General features: G+C 42.5%; 3 protein-coding genes across 5 annotated transcripts in view; 1 reads left to right on the top strand and 2 right to left on the bottom strand.

The window, feature by feature from the left end:
- Positions 1-3,508, bottom strand: part of LOC111863346 (glutamate receptor ionotropic, kainate 4) — a 42,214-nt gene extending 38,706 nt beyond the window's left edge. The window contains exon 1 of one of the 2 annotated variants that reach the window (XM_033751027.1): positions 3,293-3,508. The gene's annotated coding sequence lies outside the window, so the exon portion shown is untranslated. Of the gene's footprint in view, positions 1-1,071; positions 1,472-3,292 lie in introns of those variants that run through there. The other variant, XM_033751026.1, reaches the window with a different exon arrangement.
- Positions 1,975-20,973, bottom strand: part of LOC111863341 — a 22,045-nt gene continuing 3,046 nt past the window's right edge. The window contains exon 2 of the mRNA XM_023849585.1: positions 1,975-2,067. Coding sequence (XP_023705353.1) covers positions 1,975-2,067 — 93 coding nt within the window. The remainder of the gene's footprint in view (positions 2,068-20,973) is intronic.
- Positions 16,144-20,973, top strand: part of LOC111863340 (short-chain dehydrogenase/reductase family 9C member 7) — a 41,410-nt gene continuing 36,580 nt past the window's right edge. Inside the window, exon 1 of one of the 2 annotated variants that reach the window (XM_023849583.2) lies at positions 16,144-16,271. The gene's annotated coding sequence lies outside the window, so the exon portion shown is untranslated. The remainder of the gene's footprint in view (positions 16,272-20,973) is intronic. The other variant, XM_023849582.2, reaches the window with a different exon arrangement.

The raw sequence follows: 20,973 nt of genomic DNA on the forward strand, positions 1-20,973 counted from the left end.
TAAACCACTCGAAAACTTGCGTGCGAGATAGACACTGATCACCATATACTTCTGTCAACAAATTGTAAGTTTCAGTGGCAGATTTTCCAAGTTTTGTGAGGAATTTGATGTTAGCACGTTGTTCTGCATTAGCACTCAGCATTATTCCGACGGAGCTCAGAAACACGATCCGCTTCTAACAATGGTCGCGGCCAGACTAACCGATGCACGTGAATGAAACTTTGTATGACGGTAGAGGGAAGTCCAAGGGTCAATGCCCTACCCTCCTCTTCGTCAATGACGTGGCCGGAAATGAGTCATAAAAGTAATCCGGTTTCTTTATTGCCACACCTTGTATGTACGTGTAGTAAATTCAGCAGTTTCACGTCTGAAAGTTTGGAAACGACACTATTCCAAAATGGATGTTTAGTATTCAGATCTCCTGCCAGTATCGACTTAAGTCTAAAGCTTAAGAGCTTAGTGATGTCTGCATCATTCCAGGTGTGGCCTGGGGACTTACAGACTGCTGCAAGTAGCACTTCGCTATTACCAATCGGTATGCCAACCCCAGTGGCCTCTATTGAAAAAAAGCGGAGGCAGGTCTACACGTTTGTGGGAAATGCCCTTTCTCACTGCAACGGCAGTTCTGCCTTTTTTCCCTGGGAAGCGGTCAGTACGATAAAAGTGATAATTTGGAATAAAGAATCTCTCATGGGGGTTGACATGTGTCTCTGAGAGAAGAGCCACATCTGTATGTAAGTCTTGCAGCTGTTTACTGAGTCCATAGCGCTGCCTCCAAATGCCATTTGCATTAAATGCTATGACTCTGAGCGTGTCTGGGGGAAGGTAGTGGATTACTGCCTTGATAGGCTTTTCAGAATTTGGAGAGAAGGTGAAGTACTGGAGATTATTTTTCTCCAGGTAGGATTGCATGGCTGAGTAGTCCGCCATTTCTGTTTTTATAATACGAGTTCCATTTCGTGTGTTTCGGAATTTGTACTCTCCTTTTCCATGTTCTTTTAGGTCGCCTTGGAGTCGAATTAGGTTTATGGCAGATTTATGGTAAAGTCATCACCATTGGTGGCGGCCTACCTGATTTTCTGGGAGCCTCCTGCTCCCTGTTCTCTGCTCCAGTTGTCTCCGTGTCCATGTTATTAGCTCTGAGGGGTGCGAAGAAGTTGAGAGTTGGCACTGCTTTTGGAGTCTCCTTGGCAGTTGTGGATATTGGGACTGATTTGGTCGTCTCTGAGGTATCATTAGAGATATGCCTCTTGCGTCTCTTTACTTCCTGGAAGTCGTCATTCTGGGCCGTTAATTGCAATGAGGTTTTGTTCATTGCTCCATTTTGTCCTGCCTGTGCATTCACCTAAAGGACGTCCTGCAGTTCTTTCAGTGTTACCGTGTACATGTCGTAGAGAGCGCTGAAAACGGATTCCCATTTAAAAGCTTGCAAAATTTTGCTCTGCCCTCCTCCGCACTATTTACAACAGATGCCCACTGAGATCTTTCCCCCACTCTATCCGGAGTGCATTTGGTAAAGTTTTCACTGTCACTGACTACTTTTTGTACCTGTTGTACTGCAGAGCTGCTTCTGTATTCTTGTTTGTTATGGCATGACATTCAGATTTCAGCATTGATAGCTCCAGTCTCCAGTGCTTCCGGATTCCCGGTTCTGGAACTTCCGCCATATTGATGTACACTCAGATTTACCGTTTCTTTGTTGCTTCGCAGAACACTGCGCACAGCCACGGCTTGGCGGCAAACTTCACATAAAAATCACTTTCGCCAAACGGGAGTTGACACTACGTAGCGTGGAGTCCGTATAAACCACTCTGTCCAACGCACGTATCGTTCAATTAACTAATTCCAGTCAAGACATGGTGTAGTTGAGTTATCTGGAGGACAATTTCATTTCTACGGTTTCAATTCAAAACCAATTTTGTAGTACACTCAACAGATCACTCTGAAATCACTCCTCACTCCACTTGCTGCTCACTAATCACTATTGAATCTCTCTCGAATGCACGAATCAAACTCTCTCCTCAACTCGCCGAACTCGTCCACTGATCTCTTCCTGTCCACTGTCAACTGTCAACATATTACTTGGTTAGTCAGAGTCAAAGTCACAATGCGACTGACGGTCAGTCAGTCAGTCAATCTTGCTGTCGAGGCCAGTCTGGGGCTCGTGACCAGATATTTATTACTGTTTGACAGTTTAGGTCTTGCTATTGGGGGGCGCCGCACGCCCATTTTTGCCTTGCATATATTCGGTTGGGAGGTGTTTAACGGTCAGTTATCTAGCAACGCCGTGTCCATCCACGTTACAATATAAATGGGGAAAACATTCTATGGAAGGCCCATATATTCGGATGCTAAAAAGTAACAAAAACACAAGGCTTCCAGTATGCTCGGTGGCGCAAAATAAGACGTCCCGAGAACAACGATAAAAGTTAATAACAAGGAGTATTTAAATGAAGCCGAAACAAGCTGTGTAGAACATATTTTTAATGTAATGCAGGTGGGGTGGGACTAAGTCGCTTGTACTGCGGCCCATTGTACCAGCCCCAGATGATAGGTGAGGGTGATTGTGGAGCAATTGGTGGAATGAAGATTGGCAGGGGAAACCGAAGTACTTGGAGAAAACCAGCCCCAGCGCCACTTTGTCCACCACAAATCTCACTTGACCATACCCGGGATCGAACACGGGCCGCCGAGGTGGGAAGCCAGCGACTAACCGCTTGAGCTATGGCGCGTAGTATATACTTAAATATATGTGTAAGAAATCTGTTTCGTTCGTTCGTTTGGTTACACAGAAATTGTAGTTCTATTTTCAATATTAAAATGGCTATTCTTGTACTCTCCATTATAATGTCTGATGAAGTTACGCTCGAATTTTTCAGAACTGGAGGCAGAAAAAGAAAATTTCAAAATTTAAATCCATCAGATTATCGTACTATGTTCGGAACGAATTTGAACATCTGGTGTACAAGGGCCAAAGAGATCCAATAGAATTCCTACACTTATTGGACATCTGTAACATCTCGCATCAGAAATTAACACGCGATCAGCCACAGATTAAAGGAAGAGGGGGGTTAAATCCGTAATACAAGGAAAATCGCCGTCCTGTCCAACATCTCTTCATGTACAAATGTGACAATTACATTTCAATGGAACAGAAGCGTACTGAAATTTAGATGTTGTCACGTGTTTGGGTAGCTAAGACTCGGGTTTGGATTGGTAATTGGATTTATTAACAATCTACAGATCATAACGACAAATGATTATTATACTAATGCTGAGTTAGACACTTTACTGTCACTCCACACTAATCTCTTCAGTCTATCTCCACTAGTCTTCACGGATGTATAACGCAGGAACTAAGCACGCACTCCAAACACCACTGCACTCTAGCACACATAAAGTCTTCAAATCACACGTTAAATCCTCTCAGACCGATCTCATGTACTTTTTTGTACTCTTAGTTCCAGTGCACTTTGTTCGAGTGCTTCCTCCGCTACTACACGTAGCTTTCGTAACTGCCCTCAGCTGTACACTCTCACTCAGAGCAGAGCAGTGCAGAAGCTTACTGCTGGCAATCAGTCGGCACAGTCACTCCTGGCATCGGGCCCCGCTGGGACCCATGGCAGTATTTTGGTTTAGTGTCTACACCTTTGTTTTTCCCTCTTCGCTGGTCCTCCTTAATGATAAAAAGGAGGGGTTAGTCTTTTTTTATTTGGTGTTCACTTTCTACACCTCATTCCACCTGAGGTTACATTGTTCTCACAGGAGTAAATATGTGATATACTGACGCTGATCATTCTGAGCCCTTATTTATTTGGATGATTATAGATAAGCATGAAATTTATTTCTAATTAATTCTCGGTAATTTTAATTTCAAAAGTCTTTATGTTTCGATATTACTGGAAATGTATTGTGATCTTTAATATCGTATTTCATTGTCTGGGACGTGCAATACGGTGTTTATGTTGAAATTTCTAGATTCTGGCATGACCAAGGAGTCCGGAGTTCTGACATTTACTAGCAGTCATAAATTTAGCTCGGGTACAGGGAACCGGACGCGCCTAAAAGGAAGGTCAATGAGAAGGACAGGTCAGAACTTGTTATAGTTGCCTATGAATAAGGGCAGTATGATTGATTTGCCTCGTTCAAGCATCCTTACGGAAGATGGGATGAAATGTATATGTCCACACCATGGAGAATTTGAATTCTTTCGAATTCCCGGCGTGAGGTGTGCAAGCCATTCCACAAGAGGAGACTTTCACCATATTCCGAAGTGAACGGACGTGACCCTTGCACGCTCCGGGACCTAGCTTGCAGATCGTGTAACGCTATAACTTAAAGCATAAGGATACATAAAATTAACAGTGGTTTGGAGAACAAAAAGGTGAATAAACGTCAATTGGATTAACTCCCAGAATACCACTTGCTTCGGCATCGCTACCCTGAGACTCATGCAAACCGACCCAGCTAGTTTCCCGTACCTATACCGACCTTCCTCAGTTTGATATGTGAGGAAAACTTGCAGTGGCCATCATACACTGTCCTAGGGTAAAAACAGGTGTAGCGGGGATAGCACCATTCCGACTGAGCTGAAAATCAAACAAAGGCTGGTTGGAAAAGAGCGGTGTTAATACATGTATAAATTTTTATTTTACTTTCTTCACAGGTATAAACTGAAATTAAATACTAATATGTAGAGGGACATCTGTCAGTGTAGGAATGTGCAGCAGCCTATACATCAATTTATTTAACAATCTGAAACAGAAGTTAGACACTTGAACAGTCGCAGGCCTGACCGCCGCCAAGTTTAAGCCTCACATTTCCTATGTTTGGCTTCTCCTTGCCCAATTGCACGTACTTTTGGATTTTCGTGATTTAGGATGACATCTGCCTGTCTCCTGCATATTTTAGTTATGTAATCATACACGTACGGAATTTTGAACGAGAAGTGCAAATCGCGGACCGGTGTGCGCCTGTCAGGGTTGCCAGTAGCGGGCAGAACTCTGTTCTGCATGCGCTGCAGTTTCATCAAATGAGTGTCCGCCGTAAACTCCAAGGTGGGACAGGCATAAGTCTTTATTGATCTAATTAGTGCTCTGTACACGATTAATTTAATGTGTAGGCTCAAGTGCTTGTTTTTGACTACAGAGTACACTTATATCCTAATGTATGTGCACAAGGCCTTGGCTGCATTTTTCTCTATGTGTAGTCTCCATGTCATCCTCCTATCGAAGGTGACGCCGAGATATTTAATACTGTTTACAAATGGGATGTTCCTTCCGCATAGTTATAGGGCGTCCTCGGGCACTCTACGCCTTCTGGAGAAGTAGAGAGCCTGAGTCTTCCTTTCATTGATCTTTATGTTCCAGTGCTGACACCATGACCCCAGAGCAGTGAGGCCGCGCTGGATTTTCTTGAAAACTCGTCGTTCATGCTTCTCTGTTGCGTATATACAAGTATTGTCCGCGAACAGAGCAAGGTGTATTCCAGGTGCCGCGGGGGCATCATTTATATATAAGCTGCACAGCACTGGTGCAAGGACTCTTACCGCCCTCCTTGCTTACTCTTCGCTCCTCCTCCTCCTCCTCCTTCTTCTTCTTCACACGCTAGGTCGCCTCTAGTAGGTTCTTCTTTCTTGTTGCTATCGATCTCAGGGTTACATTTAAAAGAAGGGGGTTTTGTTGATTTGGTAGAGCTGAGTACCTCTTATCTCAGAGCCTTGAACGGGCCACAACTCAGAAAAGAATAAATTAACACCACAAATCACAAGCACATCTCAAGTTTGGACGAATTATATTGAACACTTGTTTAATCACTTTTGATACAGTTTCAATGTTAGTAACCTTTATGTCTAACTGCTTTGAAGCCCGATGTATAACTTTTTGCGGTTGATTCTAACGACTCCAGGTTTCCGAATTTACATCTGTTTCTATCACCTCCCGGTTTCCGAATTTACGTCTGTTTCTCACGACCCCTGGTTGCAGAATTTACGTCTGATTCCTTCTACTCCCGGTTTCAGAANAGTTATGGCATGTACAAACTGCCACGTATTGAATTTACAAAAGATTTCTTTACCCTATTCTTTAACGCAGCTTTCCACTAATAAACCTTTGAAGGGTGTCTTCCTGTCTCTTGTTGTAAGCTTGAGAAATCGCTTTCTCTTACATACAAGAATTGACCATGTCTCACTACCCTTGTTCACTGCATTTCATTTCGAACAATTAAGCTTTCAAATTTATAAAGTTGATTACATAAATAAGTTGCGTAGCAGTGGAACGGTTACAGGACGGAACCTTGTGGCACCCCTGCCGCTACTTTCCTGGACGAAGAAAGTTCGTCTTCTACTGAAACTTTATTTTCTGTTGTTTAGAAACGAAGCAATCAGATTAACGAGACTGGTGGAAAATTGTAACTCTGAGAGCTTATATAGTAGGTCGGGGTGCCATGTTGTGTCAAAGGCCGCTTCGATGTCCAAGAATACAGCAGCCGTTGACATATTGTTATTGAAATTCAGAGACACATGATCCGTTAGCCTCATACATTGGAGTGCCGTGCTTTGACGCACACGAAAGCCAAACTGACTTGAGTTTAGGAAGTTTATTTTTAGCATTGCTTTCTCGAAAATTTGCCCGTAGTGGACAGGTGGCTAATCGGACATAAATTCTGTGGAAATCTTGGATTCTTGCCGGGCTTTTGGATAGCTACGATTTTGGCTTCCTTCCAAGGTGCCGGGAAGTGACAGAGTCGAAAACAGTGGTTAAATAAATGCGTTATATGAAGGAGAGGTCTCCTTGGAAGGTGCCTGAGACATTCGTTTGGAATGCCATCAATTCCGCAGATCTTTCCTAATTTTATGAATCGAATTTCTTTGGAGAAGTCACACGGTTGTAATTTAATTTTGGGGTTTTCTTCGACGGTAGTCAACAGAGCTTGGACTCGGGCCTCCGCCCGCCATTCATGGTCAGTGTCACACAGTTTGTGCGGCTTGAACAGGTTTTCTAGATAATTTGCAATTATATTGGTTTTTTTCGGTTGGATAAAATACTGGTCCGAAAGGCCCATGAATTGCAGTTGGTGCCTTTGGTTCACTCCACTTTGTGAGGGATTTCGCAACAGGCCATATTGCACGAGGTGTAATCTCACAGTTTTCTATCTTGGTTTCCCACCGTTCAAGTGCCTTCTTCCGGCCCATTCTCCTTATAGTTTTAGTGACCCAGCTCACTGCCGTTTTGCATGCTGGATCCCGGGTTTCTTGCCAAAGATTTCTGAGCCTCTGCTTGTGCTTGAGTAGTCGGTCTAGGCCAGATGGGCCGCGATTACGAAATGAGGTTGTGGTTGTTTCTGTCGACAGCCTATATGCTGATGCTATAGAGGCTGCAAAGTTGAGAGCTGCTTTGTCAGCTTCAATAGATGAATTAATTTTCTTTCTTGGGGATACTAGGACAGAGGCGAGGCTTTGAAACCGCTCCAAATCTGTGAAGTTTTCAACTGGATCCAAGATTTCCCTCCCTTTAACATGATCCAAGATGCAAAACATTATAGGTAGGTGATCTGAATCCATGATGTCCAGAACTCTGACCTCTGAGAGCCGAACATCTTCATGGACCACAATGTCCAGGACATCACCTCTCCCATCAGCGATGAAGGGGATCGGATGTTGTGGCGCCAAACTGAACTGTAGTCCAAGTCCAAGTCCAAATCCAAGTCACATTGCTACTGACGGTCAGTTAGCCAGCGAGTCTTGGGGCTGATGACAAGCTATTTATTTTTCTTTGAGAGTTACGGTCTTGTTTTTGTGGGGCGCCCTCTCTGACGAGAGGATGGGTATCTCTTTTTTATATGCTGCTGGCCCTTGCCAGAGCAGTTTTTCTTGGGTCCGAGTCCCTTGGGACTCGCGACCATATTTTACTGTCTCAGATCTGAGACTTCCCTTTTCGTCTCCTCCTACGACTCGCAGTGTCACGGTGGAGGTATTCGACGCCTCCTCCAGACGGGGCCCCGTTTGATTTTAAGATGCACTTTGCACGGACCCAACGGAAAACATAGCCTCTATTGTTGAAACGTGTTTCCCGAACCATTGCACAACAACGGTCGCCGAGTGGATTCCATAGGATACAGTCTCTCTCTGTTGTTGAAGTTTGTTTACCGAACCGTTGCTTAGTAAAGCTGTGGCGATCCGCATTACAATATGACTAAGTGGGTCATGGATTAAAATAGATAACATGTACGTGTAGGTGACAGGAGCTTAGAGAACAGAACCTACTATACTCGTAGATGTCCATGTGTTGAACAGAAAATAACAATTCTCAGGTAACAAGTTCAATGTTTACCATTCGTGTTGAACAGAAGAATGTGATAAGAGACATTGTATTAATTGAGTCCAGTATTAAAGGAAAAAATATTTAAGTTCAGCTTTGGTTACAGTCTCACAAACCCTGTACCGATTTAAATTGCCTTTGGTAGCTTGTCGTTTATTTCTATTAACTACGATTAACGTTAGTGTATATTTCTCTGTCGATCAAATTTCTACATTTGGAGTATTACAATATAGACAAATACTGTATTTATATTTAAATTAAAGAAAAATTAATTTCAGGTAGATTTTAAAGGGTTCTGACGATGGTGTGTAACACTTAGGATTGCTAGGATTCTGGACTTAGTACATCGTCGGATATTCTAAAGAACACAAGAACACAAAAAAAACACCACGTTTCCGAAACTGGATGTGTTTCCGTCAGCAGGTGAAGCGGTGGGAGACACCCACTCCGTTGAGTCCGCTAGAAAGAGCTAACTTCAATCTCTGGTGGACCTATGTCTGCATGAGAACAACTGTGTAAGCACGATTGATACATTATTAGGAGCAACAATAGCAATACAGGATACTCGAACCGTATATTAAATATGGGACATACCTATGGAACATTGGCTCATACTGTGGAAATCATAACAGTAGGAAGAACGGGAAAATATTTGAACACATTAGAAAAGTATCACATTTACGAAGTCATTAGGAATAATCTGATTATGAATACACACACATTGATACATACATTCGAACATTACACAAAATTTACATAACAAAACTGTACACACATCCCCCCCATTCGCCCCCCACCCCTCACTACCTAGGTACATTTTAAATACAGAAACAAGCACCCCGCACACGCATAACATGTACTACAATGAGGACAGCACCGTACGCTGGTGGAGTAAACGGCGTATAGGCAGGGGCAAGTGAGTAGAAAAACAAACTACATAACATAACACTAGTAATAAGAAACAAAAACAGTAATAAGTGTGGGTTCTGCGTATTGCAGACGTAACAGCAACAACGGGCTTGCACTCTGAAACAACAGGCTGCCGAAACAAAAACAAGGGCGGTCGAAATATATATTGTGATATGTTGCGCAACAGAGGACCCCTACCTCCCCAGCGGCACGTGGCGATAACGTAGCGCTCGTAATATGCGAGTCATCACCCCGCCACTCTCCCCGCGGTGACGTGCCGAGCGGAGCCGAAGATAGCCGAGTCCCCGCAACCTGGTAGCTATGCAACGCAAGTCAACAGCGGTGACGTCACCAAGGGATATCGCGGTTGCTAGGCAGCAGTCAACAACTCCGGACAGCGTTACTAGCAACACTGCACCAGACGACAGTGGTCCGGAACGAGGCTACATAAGAAGCAGCGAAGGCTATTCACAGTCAGTCCTCGAGCTACCTCCGAGTTAGTTCTGAGTTAGCTAGCAAGTAGTCAGTTGTATTGTGGCATTTGGAGTGTAGTATTTGTGATACTGCAGATAGCAGTAATTGTGAATCTGTAATTTGTGTGATTGTAAGTGCGAATGTGAAATAAAATTCGCTACATCAAATACGGCGTGAAGTTATTTGTCGCGTTATACACCCAATACGCGACAACATATATACTGTTTGGACAAGTGGACGGCGCTCTAGGGAAGTGTAGGAAGTGTACAAAATTTAAGAAGAATAATTAAAATTAAAGCTTTAAAAATTAAATTGAATTTTAACAATTTTAATGAAATTTTAATTAATTGCAATAGAAAGTGAGTCAGTTGTGGTGAATTGACCAATGTTAGCTGGATCGTAACGGCCACATTAATGTAGAACAATGCAGTTACACGTGATATGCATGACCGATATTCAACGCAGGTAACAGTTTTGGCGAATTGAAGTACCTGATGATGGCAGGTTGGGGCTAGAAAATTGTTGTAAGAAGTTAAAAATCTAAGGACTAAAGTGGTTGCATTGTTGGCGGAACTGTGATATAAATATACTATGTGAATATTGTAGAAATGCAACGGGATGCTTAAATTCAATAAAATAAAGGTGTGTTGTGAAAAGTAGTACAAGTGAATCCTTCCAAAAAATGCTTTAAAAATATTTTCTGGACTTTGTATCTTTGTTTTCCGGAGAAAATTTGTATATTAACTCGTTGGTAGTGAACTGTTAGATCCGTTCACACTGTGCAAAGAGGTAATGCAACTTACCACTAGGAGATGCAGTAAACCTGCGTTCTGCAACCAGAGGACTGTTGTCTACATTTCCCAATGCCGATTCTCTTACTGTTGTGATTTAAAACATGTAACTCGTAAATGCACGCTATAATTTAACGGTCGTACAAATTATTGTTTATATGTCATCGGACAAACGTGAGAGCAGTTGGTCGGTGAATAGAACGCGCCGTAATTGTAAGACATTGTCAGAACTTCCTTCTGTAAGTACAGCAGACGCCTTCTCGTGCATTCATCTTTGCCTGTAGGCATAGCTTACACTTTCGCCGTTACCTATAGCAGAACAGTTCAAGTACCTATAATCGATTAATGAAACAGAAAGGTAACATTATGCTCCCTGTCTGGAATCCTGGCAGGGAAGGCTCTAAACCCTTATTGTTAGAAATAACAAAGACTGTGTTATTTGAGTTTCAAGGCAGGCTTTATGTTACTGTCAGAGAGAGAGACTGTTTCATTAAACGCAGAGCGATCCTTTTCAATTGATTTCCCTCGACTTGAGAACAACGTTAATCTAACGATCAGTTCTGAGCGATAGGGCTGTAATGAGTTCTTTTTTGTAGTTTCATTCGAACAAAAGCAGAAGATACAGTATAAGATGTGAAACCATTACGTTGGCTAAATTCAATGAATTACTTTCTCTTTGCGAATGAGCCGTATTAGTATTGAGAGAATTTCTAACGTTTAGGAAATTGTTCCTGTTTCCATCATCAATTTTTGAAGACTTAATCCAATTAAAAAAAATATTTAAATGTTTAAGCTGAATATTGGCTTTTTGTTCATACTGAAACATTCTTACCCAGACTGTTATTGGAACGTCTTACAGCCTAGAAGAGCGCTCTTAGGCTGAACCAATACCAAACAGAAAGCTTCTGGCCGCGTTTAGGGGCCGATCCCACAATGAACAACGCTTTAACAAATGCCACACTTGAGCGTGCTTAGCCCAATCAGAGTCAGAATAAGAATTACTTCAGGGCTGGAGGTTTACCACCCAGTGAGTTCATCTTGGCGCCAAGCGCCTCGAGATCACGGCCATCGTCTTTTGCAATTGAATCTTTGAACACTGAAAATACGTTCCTCTGAAACGTAGGATAACTCTTACACGACTGCAGAAAATTGTACGCTAGAAGATAGAATTCACAGTGGTTTTGGTGTTTCCCCCTTGACGAGAGGGCGAGTCTGTCCATTGGCAGATGCCCTAGTCCATCTGAGCCATATAAGACACACATATGTTTACTTATATGAAGCGAAATAATTTCAGTTTCAAGTTGTAACACGCATACAATAAACACGATGTGTCCAGGATCCGTTAGGACTCATTTTTTTAAATTTTGCCCTCTAATTCCATCTGTTGGCGAGTTGTGGCGTTAAGATTCTTGACGTTTCAGCTGTGGCTGTTTATAATTTCAAAGCGCAAGCATCGCTGCATCATGTGTTCTGACCTTGGATGTAAAAGTACTGTTGTGACTCTCGTCGGAAAATGGCGGTTGAACAGAGAGCCAACATCAGATTTTGTTTGAAGTTAGGCAAAACAGCAGGAGAAGCGTACAACTTATGAAGAGTGTGTACGGTAGTGACTGTTTGAGTCGCTCGAATATTTTTCGATGGCATGCCGTATTTCGTGACGACAGGGAGGACATCGAAGGCGCTCCACGTGCATTAAAGCCGAGAACAAGTAGCACTGAAGCAAATGTGAAAAAAGTGACCGAAATCCTTGCATTAGACAGATGTGTTTCTGGAAGACTCATTGAGGAGCTTTTTGGAATACCAAAAAGTACTGTGCATCAAATTTTGACCGATGATTTGGGCAAACGGAAGGTCTGTGCGCGGTTTGTACCGCACTCTCTGTGAGGCGATGAAAAACATGCCAGAGTGGAAAACTGCAAAGACATGTTACGGTCGGCCCAAAGTGATACATAATTTACAAAATCGATTGTTACTGGTGACGAGACATGGTATTTTCAGTATGAGCCTCTCACAAAGCTGCAAAGTGTAGAATGCAGCGTGCAGCATGGTTAAGCCCAAAGAAGCCAGCCGAAACCAAAGAAAGTGCGCATGCAGAAGAGTCGAGTAAAGACATTGCTAACCGTTTTCCTCGATTCCAAAGGAATTTCTTTCAGAAGGTCAAACAGTGAAATCTGATTATTATCGCGGAGCCCTCAGCCGTTTGTGGGTGAGAATTCTTCGAATTCGACCTGAATATCGAGAGCAAGGTTCCTGGTCGCTCCCCCATGACAATGCCCCACCCCACAAATCGAAGATCGTGCGCGATTTTTTTGGCCAGAAAAGGGATCACAGACCTTGATCATCCTCCGTATTCGCCAGATTTGGCTCCAGTAGATTTCTGCTTGTTCCCAGAAGTTAAGTTGGCTATGAAAGGAGACCGTCACGACATCATCCGGGACATCCAAAGGGAATGTACCGCAGGTTTAAATGCGATTCCACAAAAGGAGTACAGTGACTATTTTCTAAAACTTCTGAATCAATTCCAGCTACGTATTGATTCAGAAGGAGGCTATTTTGAATAAAAAGAGTGAAATTTTGACAATAATTCACGTCTTGTATTTATAATGAACACAGTCCTCACAGAACCTGGACACACTGTGTATAGAAGGATTCCTTCAATCCAGTCTTTGTACAGCACATTATATATTAACTTGCTTCGGCAATTTTGTCGGGTCTTTAGCTTGACAAACAAGTTTCATGGTTTTGAACAACTCCTTGCTGCCGACGCAATTTTGTTATACAATCATAGAAACTTGTTGTTTGAAATCCTGACACCACCGAGAATAGCCAATAGTGCGGAGAGCCTTCGTGTGCAGGTGTCGCAATACCAAGAGACATGTGCCTGCAGCACGTTGCAGAAGTGAGTCATCATTTCTGTTTAATGTCTTTATTTACTCATGCGGATAACTGTTGAGTGTATTGAGTTGTCTCGCTACAGTATACATGATGTTTCACGATTTTAGGGCATAACTGCAGGAGGTGATTTCCTAGGTCTTTGTGATCAGAAACGTTCATATAAACATGTGTCCGATTTTGGACGGTTACTGAGTTATGACAGTTTTAAACTCAGAATAGAAGGTAACGATTACTGACAATAAACGGAACAAATAATAAACCAGCACAATACACGATACATTTAAAGTACGAATGTACAGTTAACTTCATGAAGTTACCTTTAATCTGATTTTATTGGTGCTTAAAGCTGATTTTCTAAAATGTCACCGCCGGCCGCAACACAGGCTGCCGCTCGGTTGTGAACCGCGCCGGTCATACGAACTCACCCCGCTCTCAAGTGTCGAGATAACGAGAACGCTCTGTCTGTAGCTGGCTAAAGATAGCGGCCCGCCAGATGACAGACGCGGTTCACACGAGGGCGTGTACGGGAATGAAAAAGCGGTCATAACTCAGTAACCGTCTAAAATCGGACACGTGTTCATATGAACTTCCTTGGTCACAAAGACCTAGGAAATCACCTCCTGCAGTTATGCCCTAAAGTTGTGAAACACTCTGTATACTCATGTCCACATGTTTTATGGTACACAGAGTGTCTACAAACTATACTCCATTCTTTTAGTTCAAAGCAGTTTAACTGACATTGCTACAATTACTAATATCACCATTACTGCACCAGCAATATTTCTCGTATGTCTTCACTTCCTTCGACCCATTTTCTAATCTTATGTTTCTATCCCTGGGAACCTTAAATGGGGAATGTGCCCCTTTAGCTTTGTTCTTCAATTTCTGCTCATCTTTGAATAAATACTTTCCGATGTCCCTAACTTTGATACAGTTGTACAGCATATTATTTCTGGCTCGTAAGGCTGACAGCCTCACCGCAATCCGTGAGCCGACTGTCTAGAAAATGTGGCAGCCGAGACGTCCCACAGCCCGATTGACCTCCACAGTCTGTTACAGGGATAGCTGTCTGTTTTTGCCTAAGTACTTTGTGGGCCTCTGTACATCTCATGGTGCTATGCTGGAGAGGGGCAGTGTTGCTAGACGGGATACTCGTATGAAGTGTATCTTTGAAGTCACAGGTTGTTGTGTTGCTGCAGTGAAGGCTTGAAAATAGGCTGATATGGTAGAATGTGTCTTACAAGGCCAGGAATGAGGCAAAGCATAATGTGTTTGCACAACCCTACTATTTGGATTTTTGTGACCTATCTGTAAGACTTTGCCCATGAAAACATAGAACTGCTCATATCAACCCTGCTTCTGTTCTCTCATCCCACCTTTCATAAATTCGTAAGCTCAAATGAGCCGGTCACGGTAGCCGAGCGGTCTAAGGCATGCACTGTCTTCGTTAGCTCGGAAGTCGGGTTCATGGGTTCGAATCCCATACAAGACATGTATGTTTGGAATGTGTATGTGTTTATTCTGTGTTTGAGTTGTCCTGTGCTTAGGTAGAGGCCTTGCAACGAGCTGCTCAGCCGCCCAAGGAGTCCTACCGTCTGTAAAATGATCAAGAAGCTGAGAAATTAGCCCTGTGCTTCACAGTTGGAGCAAGAGGAGAAACAACCCTCAAATGAAATTTTCATAACTGATAAATATGCGGGAAGACAACCACAGGCCTGTCTGCAATATGCGTGGACAATCTACGGCCCGCAAGAATCTTTGTTTATTTATTCGTGCTCATATAAGTACTTTTTAAATAATTTTATAAAGGCAAGCAATGAAATAGATTAGCGTAATTAGGGCACCTGATGATGGCACTATGTTGCCGAAACATGTCGTGAAGTAGCAGGTGAAATTGAGTGCACTACAAGACGGCAACTATATACATATCATGGAAGAAAATCAGTGCAACAGGACGCAAAAATAAAACATAACCTCATATAAGAACTTTGTGTCTTCATATCTCACCGTTTTCATATCGCGAAGGGTCATGGCCGTGACTCAGGTTCTGAGGTTCCGATAATGTACATGGAGCAGAACAGACTTGGCCTCTAGAAGACAGTTCTTGTTGTCTGTAGAAAAATGTCCAAACGCTTAAATGATTTCTTATTCTCTTTACTTCATTCTAAGACATCTCTCACAATGACTGTGCCTCCCCTCCTGGGAAACATCTACTTCGTCGTTTCCGTCATCATCCTCATTAATATGATCATCATCAACATCAAGTGCCAATGACCTAAATACTTCGATCCTGAAGATGGAGGCAGCGTTTCATCCGAATAGAGTGTTACGTGTTCCAGATGCTACGCGGCCACAACTCAGACGATGTAACTCACCTTAGCCACCGACATCCTGGTCTCATATCTCACGTTGTGAGTGTAATACTTTCTCCGTTTTTCTGTTGGTTTCATTGGAAGGTTTCCTCAACTTCCGTGACGTTACTTGTTATTTGTGAATATGTCTGAAAACCCCAACGTTATTGGAAGTAGAGTAACTATCAGCTATCAACCGTGAGCTCTCTGATTGCGTATTTTTCTCGTTTCGTTGCGCTGTATCTTCCTTTCTTACGCGTCTGGCAATTTTACGAGTTTCCCCCAGACAGAAAAGAAAGACATTCGACCTGCGATTGACTGACGAAACGTGAACCGATCAAACGTCACAAACCAGTAACAGAACCCCGTGAGAGGCCTTGCAGTATAAGTTGACGCTGGAGAAGTAACACGCCCCCTCTTACCTTGGTACGAGTCAGAAAGAACTTCCAGGCACTTGCTCGCTTCATTCCGTGTGGAGTGCCAGGCGTGGCATAATCTCTTCAGATTGCGGTGTTGCGTTGCCTTTCGCTTGTGTGAGTACTGAGTTATATTAGATAAGTATAGGAACTAATCCGGAGGTGATTTAGTAGGATTTGCTGTTCTCTCAGCTGTTGTTATGAAGAGTTCTGTCTTCTGGGATATAACACCGTGTAGTTCTTTGAAAATTAACCAATATTTCGGAGGAACAATTTGGTCCCATCTTCAGGTTCGAATAATATGCTAAACAGGAAACCAGAGTGAAGAAGGCAGCAATTTGCTTTGCTTATTGTTCGACACTGAAGACGGACGCAATATATTCTTCCGAAAAGTCTGGTTTCCATGAATTATTTTTGCCTCCTTGTGTAAAGATTAAAATACCTGCATGTATATTAAAACTGAAATTTGATCTGTTGTTTTATAAGAGCTTTTAACTTGTATCTGATATCTGGTGTGAGGGAACAGTGTGCCTAGGAGAATATTTGAGCCTAAGAGAGAGAAAGAATAGAAACTGGAGAAAACTGCGTAAAATGGGGCTTCATTATTTGTACTGTTCACGAAATGTTATTATTATAATAAAATCACGGAGGATGTGACGTTGATGCATGTAACACACAAGGCAAAATTAAAGCTGTGGGCCATTCACATTAGTGGTGACTAATCTGTAGTTAAGTTTGTTTAGCTTTCTGTAGTCATGGCGAAAGTGAAAGTAGGTCAGAAAACTAAATTACAGCTGTATCAGCAGGAGTTCAAAGGAGAGATAATAAGTACGGATAATAGAATTCTTTATTGCCGAGCGTGTGAGTAAACAGTTGGTTGTGATAAACGCTTTCAAGTGCTTCAGCATTTGAATACTAATTTACACAAAGAGAATATTAAAATTAAATTACGAAAAGTGATCCTGTTCAATAATTGCCTAGTGATTTTTCTAATAATAGCTTTTTACAGTTTTCCTTTGATTTGTGAGAAGCCTTTTTAGCGGCAGATATTCCGCTGTGGAAACTAACCAGTCCTACTCTGAGAATCATCATAGAGAAGTATACACAGTGCAAAGTGCCGGATGAATCTACTGTGCGCAAAAATTACGTAAAGCAGTGTTACGATCTTACAACTGAAAGTATTAGAGATAAGATTCAAGATTATTTTGTGTGGGTATCAATCGACGAAACAAAAGATTGTGAGGGAGGGTTTATTGCAAATTGTACAGTTGGATCCCTTAATAAGAATGCACAATCTACCCCATATCTTCTTGCGATAGAGCAATTTAAAACCACGAATAGCTCCGCAGTTTCCGAATTCTTTTTTATAAATTCCATGAATTTACTATGGCCGAATGGCATTCAGTATGAGCGCGAACTGCTCTTTGTGACTGATGCCGCAAGTTATATGATGAAAGCCGGTACTGCTCTTAAAGTTATATTTCCAAATATGACACATTTGACTTGCTTTGCCCATGGGTTGCACCGTGTTGCAGAAACAATTCGTGCAAATTTTAAGCTTGATGACCAGTTGGTGTCTTCTGTGAAGAAGGTATTTGTTAAAGCGCCACACAGAAAAGAAGCCTTTAATGCAGTAGCACCGAGCGTTCCACTTCCGCCAGAACCAATTATATCGCGCTGGGGCACGTGACTGTGTGCAGCGAGTTATTATACCGAACATTTAGAAACAGTTAGGAATGTCATGAATACATTTGATCCCAAAAGTGCAGCATCAATTCAAATTGCCCAAGATGTACTAAAAACGCAGAACTAGAAACTAATCTTTCCTATATATCTGCTCACTTCTCTCATCTTCCATCCGCCATTTCCTCACTGGAGGCAAGCAATAGCAATACGACTTTGTATCAGTCGTTAAGTGTGTTCAAAACCACTGTTTCCAAATTGATCTCGGTTCCTGGAAGAGTTGGTGAAGTAGTAAAGGAAAAAGTACACAGCATTCTTTAAAAAAAATCAGGATATGAACAAATTTGCGAAATTGATGAAATTTTAGCCGGTATACGTACTGAACTGCAAGAAAAAATCACTAACAGTGGAGCGAATAGCGGCTTTTGTACTTGCGCCCCTAAGTTCCTGTGAGGTGGAAAGAAGATTTTTCTCGCTATAACGACATCTTACGAGACAATAGGAGGCGACTAACTATGGAAAATCTAGAACATTTAGTAATTGTGAACTGCAACAGAAGAGATGTTGAAATTTTGGAGAGCTAAATGTGAGTAGCATTAGTTTTTTAATTTTGTAATGAAAAATGTTGGCTTTGTTGCATGATTTGTATTTAAGTATATCTTGTTATTGCAAGTCAATCATTCAGTGATTACATAAAATTAACTTAAACATTGATTTGTTGGTCTTAAAATGATGTAAAATCAATTTTAATATTTGGTATAAATTTTTATATACATATTTTAGTGCATATTTCCGAAGTCTTTCATGCATAAATGCATACATATTTAAGGGATTATTAGGGCATAAATATCCGGTCCCTACTTCTGACACTTCTAAGTAAGGTACACAAAAATACTGATATTGAGTTACTGTGTTAATATACGTACTGATAATTTGGCATTTATGTGTCTTTTTATATTATTAATAATTAAATTTAAAAGTGAAATTTTCGTGGTCCACTTAACAGTTTCCATGGCCCTTATTTCTCCGACTTTTGTCTGTGGTCCTCCGAAATTCGACATGGCCCCCTGGTGGACCTTCGACTCCCCGTTGAGAACCACTGCTCTAACTGACTAACTCGCTTCACTTCCCTCATCTGAACTACACTATCTGACTGCAGCCAAGTCCAAGTCACATTGCTACTGACGGTCAGTCAGCCAGTGAGTCTTGGTGTCAAGCCCTATCTGGGGCTAATGACCAGGTATTTATTTCCCTTTGACTGTTACAGACTTGTTCTTGTGGGTCGCCCTCTCTGACGAGAGCACGGGTATGTCTTTTGTATATGCCGCTGGCTCTTGCCAGCGCAGTCTTTCTCGGGCCCGAGTCCCTTGGGACTCGCGACCATAATTTACTGTCTCAAATTTGAGACTTACCTTTTCGTCGCCTCCTGTGACTCGTCTCCAAACGGGAGTCTCTGACTGCAGCCCCCAACTAGTCCAGCTCATAACATCTCAACACAGACCGCATAGAAAACAGCGCTCTTCATTGTTGTAGTTCAATCATTTCCGCGGGTACATGTATGCTTGAGAGGCCGTTACTCAGTAACGGCTTATGTTATTTGTTCATCTAGCGGGCTTTCCCACTACAATATTTATCGGAGATGTAGGTTCCGAACAAAGCTCCAGAGAAAATTAAACACACCCTGTATGTCCTTTACAGGTTTCCCTTAAATCTTATAATTTCGAGATGAAATCGGGGAGAAAGATAGAAGGAGCCGGGACCTAACTTGTGAGTACCTCAGTCCCTTCAGGCTAGTGCAGGGCAGCTAAATATCTCCTGAGAATTGAACAGTAGCTCAGCTGGTGAGGAAATTCCGCCTTTTTTGGTATCTCTCCACATAGATGCAGTCCATATATTCTCACACATTTCTCTGAGATCCGTTTTAATATCATATTCCTAAATACTGGTCTTTCATGGGTCTCTACCTATTAAACGAAGAAGCGTAACGAACCTCATGGAGACATCGGAAATAATTAAATGAAGTCCCTTATCTGTTGAGTAGTATTACGTTGATAGCAGCTACATGTGAACGCTTCCGACTAATCTCTTCGCGGCCAATTTGACGGTAGGCGGATGAGGCAAGTTACGAGTAGAGGGATCGGGGAAGTCCCATCCTGGGTATTGCATCAGAAACATGAATCATGACGAAATGTTGAGTCAAATATGCAACATATTGTAACGTGTTTCGTTACTGAAGACGCCGTANGTATCGGCATCTCGTATTCCGTATGCGAAGGCTTTTCCTGCCTACCTTCCTATGTGGTCAGCAGGTAGATTGGGGTAGGCACGAATACGGACAAGAAAAGTTGTATACGCACGACCATGATTAAAAATTTGAACATAAATTTAAAAATTATGTATGATAAATATTTTAAAAAGGAAATATGCAGTATAAATAGANAAGCTATACCAGTCTCCCTGAATCACACACTCCGAGTATAACTGTACTACAGCACTCACTATGTCTGGAAAGCACACGAAAAGTCTTCCGCTCGCTGACTTCTTAAGTATCGCACACTCGCAGGCTGCTNAATTCATACCTATATCCAAACGAGCATACTCTCTGGTTGCAAGGAAGAAATATGCATTTGCATTAAAATCCGGTCCCTANATGAGTGCCACGTCATCCTGTTACGTCACCGCTGTTAACTCGCCTTGCATAGTTACTAGGTTGCGGGGGCTCGGCTATCTTCGGCTCCCCCCGGCTCTCTTCGGCTCCGCTCGGCTCTCTTCGGCTCCGCTCGTGACGTCACCGCGCATAGCTGCCAGGATGCGGGGTGATTACTCGCCTATTACGCGAGCGTTTCGTTACCGCTACGTGCAGCTGGGGAGGTAGGGGTCAACATGTCACACTGCTCCCTCCTTAAGGCTGTACGTCCCGAATAGCCTAACGGTGCATCCCCGTCCCTTTTCCTCGGTGGCAGCATCTTCTTGCAGCATCTCCTGCAGCATTTTCTTTGTGTCCTTCTACTCTTTCTCTTCTCCCCGTTGCTCTGTTCTCCAACCGCCACATCTTCCCCTTTTTTATGGTTGCTCGTCTCGAGCAGCTCCATGATAAGGCGCAAGCCGGTCGAGGTGCACAACTAACATCCTCGAC

Source organism: Cryptotermes secundus, unplaced genomic scaffold (assembly GCF_002891405.2).
Source record: "Cryptotermes secundus unplaced genomic scaffold, Csec_1.0 scaffold377, whole genome shotgun sequence".
Lineage (NCBI taxonomy): Eukaryota > Metazoa > Arthropoda > Insecta > Blattodea > Kalotermitidae > Cryptotermes > Cryptotermes secundus.